Below are 12,078 nucleotides of genomic sequence, written 5' to 3' on the forward strand. Positions count from 1 at the left end.
TACTCGTCTATTAATGATTGACGGACTTTTTCTTTCCGTGTAGTTTGCAATAAGTAGTTATTTTTAATATTTATGTCAAAATAAAGTCTAAAAAAATTTTACAGTAAGTGTCTTTTTAAAAGCTAATATATTTTATTATTAATTTTGCGAAAAGTCAAATTAAACATATTTTTTAACTGTGAAAATAAAAAATCTTGAAAATAAACATGATTTCAGTTATCGCCTTTTTAGCATTTATAAAACTTGAAATTCCACTGAAAATCCTATTTCAAGAAATGAATTGTGTCGAACTTTATAAAATAAATTAAAATCTATTTATAAAGATAAAATATTGCTAAGAACCCCCATTACGGCGAAATGAGAAAGAAGTTTCTAACAAAACAATTTATTTTAAATTTTTATTATTAATTCATAAATGAACAACTCGAATTCAATATAAGTTTTAACTTATTGCTATAAAAAACAAAACTGATTAACATTTTGGCATCTCGTAAAATTTGGGTGTGATGCCTGCTTTCTCTAATACGTTTGTCACGGACAAGTATTTTGAATTTCCAGGCGAAATTCGCGAAACTTCGCTACCAAAAATTAAATATTCTAAAAGAATAAACTGCAAATTGAGATGCTTTTCATAATTGATGTTGAAAATGTAGTACGATGCCATTAATAATATTATAGCTTCAAATGGCTGTGCACAGTGCATGGGCTCAGAATCAACGTATGATTTCAGTTGGTTACCGTCTGCATCAGCTGCTATCAATATTGGAGCGGTGATTTTTGAAGGAGCCTCTTCCTATAAAAATAATTTATAGTAGTAATGATATATTACCTATATAATATATTATATAAATTATAATAGTATAACAGTAATAGTAATAAATTGAAACTGTGTAGCAGAATTTAAAAATTAATTTAATAAAGGTAAGTTGTATGAATTACTTTTAAGATTTGGTTAGTTTTGTGACTTTGAGTCGTGATGATAAAGCAGAGAATCTTATTTACCTACACAAAAAAACAATGCTGGAAACTTTACAGAACTATTACGTACTAGCGGATAAAGCAATTCACGAAACGGAGTTCTTCAAAATGTAATAAATAATACAGGATAAAATTCAGAAGATTTATAAATAATACTTGTAATTTTTTATGTTTATTCTGTATTATTCAACAGATTTTAGAAAACTCCGTTTCGTGAATAGCTGTTTCCGCTAATCTAAAACGTTCTGTAAAAATTTCCTTAATTGTTTTTTCTGTGCATATAGAACGAAAAAAATGTATTTATAAATTATGCAATACTACTGTCCTGAAAATAAGTCACTATCTATATTTTTTACGAAAGATAAGTTTTATTTCAATTCTTTGGGCTAATCTATATGTTGTGTCCATTTTACCTAAGAACGATGAATTTTTCCAAAAAATTTAATATAAGAAATGGAACTAATGCAAACGCGTTTCATTAAATATCTCCATTTGACTTAAATATTGTAGATAGTGCCTTTTTTATCAGGACGACAGTACACAGTAAAAAGTAAATCTTAATTTAAGATCAGTCTTAAATTCAACACTATCTGCTCTAATGTTAAATCATACAAAATCCATTACTTAAATTCAGCAATGACTGCCTTTAAAATGTTGAGTCTTAATTTAAGACTGCCTTCCTGTCTTAAAATAAGACTTTCTTTTTACTGTGTATAATAACAAAGACAAATATGATAATTAAAAAAAATGTTAAGTAAGTGTTGTAGGTACTAAAGGCAGAGATTGTTTCCAAATATTCGGCGACACTAGACGTTACAATTATATGAAAATGATTTCTACATGTATCGCTCCGAAATTCTACATAATAATTACTCTTAATTCCATTTCCAGCAAAGAGTGATTCTGTTGTTTCTTTTTGCCATTAGAAGGAAACAAATCCGGCAGGTATTTTAGGAGGTGTAGTGCCTTTCTATTAATGTCACCTTCAGTAGTTTTCACTTTCAAAATCGTCAGCATTTTGTCAATTGAAATCGTCAAATTCAATCGCATGTCCTTCACGCGAACCTGCACAAGTTGTTCGAACTCCCAAATGAACTGAAAATAATAAACCTTATTATTAAAAATAATAAATATTTTAATGTTTTACTCTATTTATAACGAAAACTTGCTTTCAATATTAGAATAATTAATTATATTTAAAGAATTTTTTTTCACATTTCTCAATGTAGTTGTTTTATTTAATAGTTGACGAGTTAATAAATTTTGTGAATGATCTAATAGTACATTTCGTAACAAGTGTGAACTGATGTAGTTTTTGAAACGAGCGCAATGTTTTTGGAACGAGCTGTAGGCGAGGCGCCGAAGGCGCCGAGCCGGAAGCGAGTTCCAAAAACTGGCGCGAGTTTCAAAAATCAGTTCAAAGGAGTTACGAACGATACTTTTCATAATGAAGTCATAAAAAAGGGAAATGTTACAAAACATTGCCAGCAATATACTATGAAGGCCTCATAAAGTTTCTGTCGCGCGGGGTCCAGGGGCGGAGCCCCGGTCGGGGGGTTCGGGGGGCGAAGCCCCCCGACCGCAAAAAACCAACTTAAAAGAATAATAATTTTCGACATTTCAAAGAACGGCATTTCATAATACGTAAAGCCACCGGACGCGTCGGGGGGCGAAGCCCCCCGAAACCTAGTCGTGTACTTAGACGAATTAATAAAAATAATATAAATGTTATGAAAAAATAAAATGTTATGTACTTGTATTATAATCATCAAACTTTATTTATTATTAAAATTAAATATAATTTGTTTTTACAATAATTTTTTAATTATTAATTAAAGCTTTAACGTTTGGTAATATTAATTGGCAAATCAGTCTTCATCTTAATATTACACATCACAATTTTTAAAACTTAAATTTAACTTTAATACTGTAAACAAAAAATGTTACTTATTATAAGTAATAGTAACATTGGTACAATTTTCAATCACAATTTTTCCTGGCGAAGGATTGTTTACTCCCAGATTAAAGTTTTCAGAATTAGAAATGCGAAGTTTTTTCGAGGGAGCAGTATTCTCAGAATTATTATCATTTTGGCCACCAATTATGGCATTGGAAATTCTCTTAGCAGTCTTTTTTTTATACTCTGTGGAATCTTCTACATATCCTTGAGCCACTCCTGCGGATTTCCACCCTCCAAGGCGCTGCAAATCCATTGTAGAAACTCCCGTATCTGCATAAATTGTAGCAGATGTTCTCCTAAACGAATGCCCTGTATATTCTCCTGCATTCTCTAACTTTAGAAATTGTGCAATTAATTTAGGAATTTTTCCTGCAGTATTAATTCCAATCACTTGTACACTGCATTTTCCATTGTGATACTGCAGGAAAAAATTTTCTCTCGGTACGTTTAAAGGACGAAGGGCTATATATTTCTCAATGACTGGTACAAATTTAGGATCAACAACAAATCGCCTGGGAACATTGTTCTTTGTATCAGGGATGATCACTTCGAGAAGCTCTCCTTGTTTTTTTGTCACCCATTTTAATTGAATAAATTTCTTGCTTCCGGCAACATCCACTGAGACCAAAAATCAGAACAACCTGTAAATCATATTACACTATTTTTAATATTGATTTTTATGCTATTTGATTAACTACATATTATTATTTTTATTTCTTTTATATATAAATTGGTGTTTATTATCATATTATAAATTATTTCATATTTATTACTGACTTTTTACAATTTATAAACTATATTTATTTTGTTTTTTATTTAATTTTTATTTATTTATTATTATACTATTTAATATTTATTATTTACTATTTACAATTTATAAATTATATTTATGTTATTTCATTTTACTTTTATTTTTTATATTTATTAATTATTTTATATTTATTTTTTTTCAGAATTTATTATATTTATTTCTTAAAGTAATAGTGAATTTTCTTTACCTTTGCTGCTAGATACATTTCATTTGGCGCAGTTTCCAAAAATAAGTTTCATTTCATTTCATTTCATTTATTATAAACGGGTCATGCCCTTTCATACATAAGTATTCATAAAACTAAAAGTTACATAATCTTGTAACATACAAGTAACTTATCTAATTTATATTAACTAAGTCGACAGTTGATTTCAGCAGTAGAGAAAACTTTTGCTTTTTTCGATTTGTAGCCTCGAGAGTTTTGACTGAGTAGTGCAGATAATTCCTTATAATTATGAATTGAAATTTTTTCGTTAATTTGAATCGTACTTTTTAATTTGGAATAAATTGACCAAATGGTGGATGGTTTGTAATTTTTAATTAAATCCTTGAAATAAACCTTCAAACAATTTTCCGATGTGATTAATTGCGTTGTTTGACTCTTTCCACTGAACGAACTTTTTGTACGCGTCTTCGTATGTGTTTTTCGATTTCTTAGGTAATAAATCGCTGCTCATTTCCTCTGCTTCTTTTCGAATTTCCGGCGGCGTGCAACATTCACTGTCGCTACTTTCCATTTTCTAATGATACAAATTTATAATATTTAGTTTAATTGTGACAGAATAGAGGTTATGTTTTTTATTTCAAGTTCAAATTATCATCATCATGGTGAATTTTTCGTATGAAACTTAATTTAAGCAAAAAACTTTATTTACAATGCACATAATGACCACGATGTAAGATTGTTGAAATTAAAGATATAAATTTTATACTTACTATTGTCAATATAACCTGGAGTAGATGAAAAACGTTTCTTTCGATTGAGTTTCGCGTTAATGGTAATCGAGAAGGTTACGTATTCAAGCTTCGTTTAGCTACAGTTAATTTCAAAAACATTGACTATGTTCTGTTGGTAAAACAGTGATGTTAAAAAGTAGACGAGAGTGTGGAACATGCACAAACAAGGCTCTTTTTTGAACTCTGACGTCACACAGTGCTACTAGAGTCTCTTTTAAGAACCATTCGTAAAAAAACCATTTTCTGCTTATCGACGGAGGGACGAATCACGCGTTTTTTATGACTCAGTTATGAAAAAATAGAATATTCACTTTAAAGGGCAAAAACTGCCCCCGCATCTATTTTTGTCAAATTTGGCCCATATATTAATGTCCATATGACTATAACTTTCTGCAATTTCGAACTCAAAATTCGCTTTTTTGGGGGAGTTATGGAGGGGGAACGAAAAATCAAAAAACTTATTTTTCTCGAAGACTACTGAACCGATTTTAATAAAATTTTAAGAGGTTGAAAATATAGACAAGACAATTTTAGTAAAAAAAAATCAAAATATTTTTTTCAAAAAAAGTCAAAATTTTTTTTTTTGAAATTTTCAAAATTTCAAATTCAAAATTTGTAACTCAAAATTTTGATTTTTTTTAAATTTTTGGAGGGGAAAAAATCGAAAAATTCATTTTTCCCAAAAACAAATGTATGCATTTTAATGAGGTTTAGATATGTTGAAAAGACAATTAAAGAGATTCCAAAAAAAAAAAATTTATTTTTTTTCAAATTCCAAAAATCTTTTTTTTCAAAAATTTCAAAAAATTTTCAAAAAAAAATTTGTTTAGTTCTATTGAAGTGAAATTTTGATGTATTTTCTCATTTCATTCTCTTATGTGATCTACTTAATAAAAAAATTTTGCCCGACTTTGTTTACATTTTATGAAAATTTTTGGAAACTTACTAATTCTTTATCATTCAAAGCTGGATATTTGTTTAATAGGTCTTTAGCTGACAGTTTTTTTAATTCATTTAATTTTATTTCTCGGGTCTCTCTTAGTAAACCTTTAAGTTTTGTTACATCCTTCTCTAGATCTGAATACTCCTCTACCATTTCTGTGCACAAATCATTCAAACGATCACTATCATTATTGCTAGACTGAACCGTTTTTTTCACTCCCTTAATTGGATCAGGTTTTTTTTATTCGGAATATGATCTCGAGTAGTTTTATTTTTAATGCAATTAGTTAATGCTTTTATCATTCTTTCCTGAAATACAATTAAAAAGAAGGTTATGCCTTTGACCATAATTGTCAAAATTTTATGAAAAAATCGTAATAAATTATATTTGCTTATTATTTTAAATATTCGCATTTTGATGAATGTGTTCCAGTGTATGAACAGGGTTGCCACAGGTCAGGGAAATCAGGGAAAGTAAAATTGGTCAGGGAAGTCAGGGAAAAGTCAGGGATTTTTATTTAAGTAACTGGAAAAAATTTAATTTTGGAGAAGTTACAAATTATTGCAGAAATTCAATTATTTTCAAAAGTAATAAAATTCTTCTTAAAAATTCAATTATGTTCAAAAATTAAAAAAAATTCTCGTCAAAATTCAATTATCATTAAAAATAATAAAATTCTTCTCCAAATTTCAATTATTTTCAAAAATTTTTAATAAAATTCTTCTCCAAATTACAATTATTTTCAAAAATTTTAATAAAATTCTTTGCAAAATTTCAATTATTTTCAAAAAATTTTTCTCATTTCAATGATTTTCAATAAAATTTTTTTTTAATAAAATTTTTCAAAAGAATTCAATTATTTAAAAAAAAAATTTTGATAAAATTCTGAGCAAACTTTGCAATAATTCAATTATTTTCATAAATAATAACATTTTTTACAAAAATTCAATTATTTTCATGAATAATAAAATTCATCATAGAATTTCAATTATTTTTAATACAATTTTAATTGAATTTCTCGAAAAAATTCAAATTTGTTGATAAAATTTTTTATGATAATTTAGTTTCGGAAAACATTCATTTATTTAATAAATTATTTATTTTTGTATTTAAATAATTGAATTCTTGTAGAATTTTCCAATAAAAATTCATTTGAAAATAAATGTTAGTTAAAATTTTAGATAATAATTGAATATTAAAAGCATTGTAGCATGAATTTTTAAAAATACATAATTGAATTCTTTCGAAGAATTTTAACAAAATTTTTGAAAATAGTGACATTTTTCGAAGAATTTACTTAAAATTGTATTAAAAATAATTGATATCCTGTGAAGAATTTTATTAATTTATGAAAGTAATTGAATTCTTGCAATGAATTTTTTCAAAATCTTTTTTAAATAATTGCAATAATGTAAAGAATCTTATTATTTATGAAAATAATTGAATTCCTGCATCGAATTTTATTACATTTTTTAAATTAATTGATTTCTTTTGAAAACTTTTATTAATTAAAGTAGATTGTAAAAATATTTGAATTTCAACGAAGAATTTCATTAAATTCGTGAAATGTAATAAAATTCTTACAAAAAAATTAAGAGAATAATTCTATTTTTCTAGGGATTTACTTTAAATTGTATTATAAATAATTAAAATCCTCAGAAAAATTTTATAATTTATGATATTTATTCTTATAAGTTGTTGAATTTTAAAAATGTTTGAATTTAAATGTTTTGAAGAATTTTAATTCCTATGGAAAAATAATAATTAAATACTTATTTAAAAATTTAGTTATTAATGTTTGCGAATAATTTTACAATTTAAGAAATTCGTAAGTAAATGTAATAGAATGTTTTTTTTGAGTATCTAATAATTTTTAGAGTGAATCAGAATGTTCTTTAGTGTCAGGGAAAAAATCAAAATTTTGTCTGAAAATCAGGGAAAAGTCAGGAAAAAGTAAAATTAAATATTTGTGGCAACCCTGATGAAAATAAAAGTGGGGGAAGGCCCAAGAGTCAGTCAGAATTGGGATGCATTATGACGTAGAAAATTTGTCGTGAATTCGGAAAGTTTTTGCAAAGCAATAATAGAGAGTGAAAATCGTACAATTAGTTTTATGTATGTGGCTGATGAGCCGATTATAAATAAAAGAGAGTGTCTTAATTTTGTTATAATAAAAATATGACTAATTTTTTGTTAAAACCTAAAAAATATTGCAAATTGGATATTTTTTACTATCCAATAAAACTAAAAAACAATGTAGAAATAAATTTTTTAAAGTTTTTTTGAAGTATATTGACTTTTAAATAAAAAGAAATTTATTTTCTGAACTGTAATCGAAAACTTGAAAACTACTGTGTAGAAAATGTTCTACATAATACTGGAAGTTATACATTTCTAAATATGATTTTTTTTAATTAAACTGCGGTAAAAACTTAAAAATAAACCAGGAAAAAATTATCCATATTATTTAAATTTATCGTCTTTACAATAAAATAAAAAATTCTTTCTCGAATTTTATTCGACTTGTTGACCCCAGTTTAGAAATGAAATTTTTTTATTTAAAAGTCAATGGTCATACGTAATTAATTTTATAAAATTTTATAGAATATTACACTTTAAAAAGAAACAATAGTACTTACGTTATCTCCTCCAAAACTTCCCTTTAAGCTTGGAAATTTGTCAATGTCTAATGATGTTATTTGAATGATGTCAGTCTTTGAACTGCAATTCGCCTTAATCATTCGGTCACACAAAATCCGCATAACCTTGTTAAACTCCTTTCTTTCCATCGATGTATAGAGTCCCATCTTATTATCAATTTCGGGAGTTTGGTAAAATGAATCAGGTATTAAACTGGATAATTTATTCTACACAAGAAAAATTTTTGTTATTGTTACATAAAGCGTTCCACAAAACTGTTTGATTATTACAAATTAAATAAAAATCACCTTCTATATTTTTCAGAAACTTTGCATTCGTTACTAATTATTCTCTATCACTAGTCTACAGCAAAATTGCAAATTGAACAAAACACTTTTTTCCGATTAGTAGGTATTTTTTAGTAAAAAAGGCATATTTGAAATTTTTTCGAGATTTTAAGTCACTTAAGCACACCTGCATGAAAATGAAATGAAAATTGACAATTACAGTCGATAATTAAATAAAAATATTTTTGTTGATTTTTAGACTCTTGGGTAAATTTTGAAAATTTTATTTAAGGTAAACAATAATAAATGTTTAGGTTTATAAGTTTATTTAGTGAACGAAACTACTTTTGGTTTTTGGGTTCGTTAATTACTAATTCAACATTAATTTTCAAAATCACAAAATAATGTATGAAAATAAAAAATTTACTATGAATTTTGTAGATTACCATCTACAAAATTTTCAATTATTTATTAAATTTATATAATTGTTTTAATTATAATATTATACTATATACAAATACAAGACAAAGGTCTATTCCTGTTAATATTGTCAAAATAATTGTTAATACGGTAATCCGATATTTGGAATTCTAGGGTTCGTAATCAGCGAGCCCAAAAACCCTTAAGTAGAAATTTTCATAAAGTTAGCTGGAATTATTTAATTTATCCACCTCATTGGATCCGAAATTTTGAAATCATAAAACCAGAGGTTTTCATACTTGAAAAGTTTTGTTTTGTTCGATTGTCAAAAAAGTTTTTAATTTGTAGACCTGTGAATTCGACCAATATCAATAAATAAAACAAAAAAATAATTATAAACAAACTAATATTAATTCAGAGTCATCACAAAAATTTTATTTTTTATTCTTCTGATCCTTCACTGATTTCTAAATGTAATTATTTAAAACTAGAATAATTTCGTTAAATAAATATGTAAATACTTCTTGTTTATTTTTATATGAGAATAAAATTTTAAAAATTTCTATTTAAAACCTGATTATTTTCTGAATCTTTAAGAATTTCTACTTGATTATCTATAATAATCATACATATTTAGATTTGTAGGTATTCAGAAAAAGAATTTTGGGTGGTAGAACATTTGCAATTATAAAATATTATAAATTGTTGAGGATAAGTAATAATTACCTACACTCAACCACGTAGGAAAAATGTAGTTTAAATAAAGTTTAGTTAATAACAAGTTAAGTTGATGATAAAATAAATTATTTTTATTTACCTAATTTCATATGTTTTATTGGGACACAGCCACAATAAAAGCATAAATTGTCCTTCGCATAGCAATATGTGGGGCACTGCTTACAATCACAGCCACCCCTTTTCACCCCAAACAAATCTACATTGCTCATTTCTGAAAAATAATTTTTGAATTTTAATACTTAAGTATTATTATTCTTGAATTTCTTATTAACTTAATATTTTTCTTTTTAAATAAAAATATTAAAGATATGCGATTATAATTCTATTCATTAGAATTAATGTTAGTCTTAAAAGTTATTATATAGTTTCACGGAAGGAATATTACTTTTAAAGAATCAATTTTAATTTTTATATCAAAAACAGCAAACAAAGTTTATTTTTTTTATTTTATTTTATTTTTTTTTTTAAATCGTGTTAATTTGTTAACTTTGACTAAAATAAATAATTATAAACAATTGAAAATTTAAAAATCGGCCTCGAGGGATCTCTTAAGAATTTAGTTCTCTTTAATTAAAAAAAAAAAAAACTCAAATCGGTTAAAAATTGTAAGCTGTAGACATTTTTGAACAGTAAATTGTAAAAAAATCCCACTGTGGGACGCACAGACGTATGCGCGTTGCTTTCTTGTGTGTGTTGCCGTCGTCTTTCCACACACACGTACAATCTCTCAATGTAATTTTTAGTTGATGTTTTAATATTTTAGAATTACGCTTACAATATTCAGTTATTAACATAAAATTTGAATTTGATGGATTGGATTCATTTACGTATTTTGGCAGCAACATTGCGCCTTATTTATGTTTTTCAGAATATAAATTTTCATATTTATTATTTGTTTAGGTAATATTGCCGCAAGGTTTGATGCAGGCAGCATTGATGGCGCCTGTACAATTGTTAATAACTATTTATTATATTTGTTATTTAGTAAAAGGAGGAAAGAAATAATAATTTCTTTTGTCCTTTGAACTATTTAATAAGCATTTCTTAGTTAAAGGCATTCTTATAACGAGATATTTAACGTTATCAGGGTGTCAAATATCCTCAAGCATAGCGTCGCTGCGTAGCGACGTTCTAATGCTTGGGCTGACTTAAAATTAATATTTATCCTACATGGTTGCCAAATAACCTATTAAGATTCTAACAAATCAATTTTAAATCTGTAACGTCTAATTATTTTTAAAAACAGAAAAAGTTTGAAATAATTAAAATCTTTTCAATGCTGAAGAATGACATTCAGAATTTTCTTACGAATTCTTAAAATTAAATATTATTCCAGCACTTTTGATAAAATTCCCTGAATAAATTTATAAAAATAGTGATTTTGTGTAGAATTCTTCGGAATAATTGAATTTTTGAATGTTAATGACATAAAAATAATATTAATTAATTTTAACTAGAAAACTATTAGAAAAACAAAATAACATATAAATAATTAATTGTAATTAAATGTAATTTATTTCTGATAATTAATAAGTCAAAAATAATGTAATGAACATGTCTTCCATTATCGTCTTACTGGTATTCACGCTGTAAATGAAAAAACTCAGGAAGCAAGGTTTCAACAAAAACTTTTATTTTATTTTAACAAATTTATTTTACGAGAACGATCGCGCGCTGCCGCGCGCGCGTTTTTTCTCTTGCATTTTTATTCTTTAAATTACAGTCTTTTGTTTGTTAAGGTATCAATTTGAGTGACAGTTTCTGATAATAGGAATTTTTAAATATTATTCAATTTAATAAAATAATAGCCTATGTTGTGCGTAAAACAATTTTTATACCTTTACAATTCTAGTTCTGTTTTTATCTGTTTCTAAATGTATCATTTCTAAAGTTTATGTTTTTGATAAAAAAAACAACACTTTTCTTTGCTTAAAGAAAAGCGTATATTTCAAGAATGGCACATTTTATAGTTCTGTTTTTATCTGTTTCTAAATGTATCATTTCTAAAGTTTATGTTTTTGATAAAAAAAAACAACACTTTTCTTTGCTTAAAGAAAAGCGTATATTTCAAGAATGGCACATTTTATAAAAAGTTTTGTACGATGAAGTTATAGAAAACCTTTTTATAATCAAAGTAATCTATTTGTTAATTAAATTTTGTAACATTTAAAATCTTCCATAGTAAATTTATATTTTAAAAAATAGTGATGAAAGAAAAACGTTACTAAATAAACAATTTTTAACTATTTTTCACTTAGCTAGCAAAAAAACATCTCTACTGTCAAAGAAAGCCATAAACAGAGGATATTGAATTAAAAATTTACTTTTGTTTCTTAAAATCGTT

At 25.9% G+C, this 12,078-nt stretch overlaps 1 protein-coding gene across 3 annotated transcripts in view; it reads right to left on the bottom strand.

Annotated features, from left to right (window-relative positions):
* Positions 1–369: 369 nt before the first annotated feature.
* LOC122502339 overlaps positions 370–12,078 on the bottom strand; it is a 68,519-nt gene continuing 56,810 nt past the window's right edge. For 2 of the 3 annotated variants that reach the window (XM_043612350.1, XM_043612341.1), the window contains exons 2-5: positions 9,814–9,945; positions 8,289–8,516; positions 1,852–2,073; positions 370–793 (exon numbers count right to left, since the gene is read on the bottom strand). In XM_043612350.1, coding sequence (XP_043468285.1) covers positions 473–793; positions 1,852–2,073; positions 8,289–8,456 — 711 coding nt within the window. In that variant the 5' untranslated portion in view covers positions 8,457–8,516; positions 9,814–9,945 and the 3' untranslated portion in view covers positions 370–472. Of the gene's footprint in view, positions 794–1,851; positions 2,074–5,652; positions 5,958–8,288; positions 8,517–9,813; positions 9,946–12,078 lie in introns of all 3 variants that reach the window. The other variant, XM_043612360.1, reaches the window with a different exon arrangement.

The sequence above is a fragment of the Leptopilina heterotoma genome, unplaced genomic scaffold (assembly GCF_015476425.1).
Source record: "Leptopilina heterotoma isolate Lh14 unplaced genomic scaffold, ASM1547642v1 Lhet_107, whole genome shotgun sequence".
In the NCBI taxonomy this organism is placed as follows: Eukaryota; Metazoa; Arthropoda; class Insecta; order Hymenoptera; family Figitidae; genus Leptopilina; species Leptopilina heterotoma.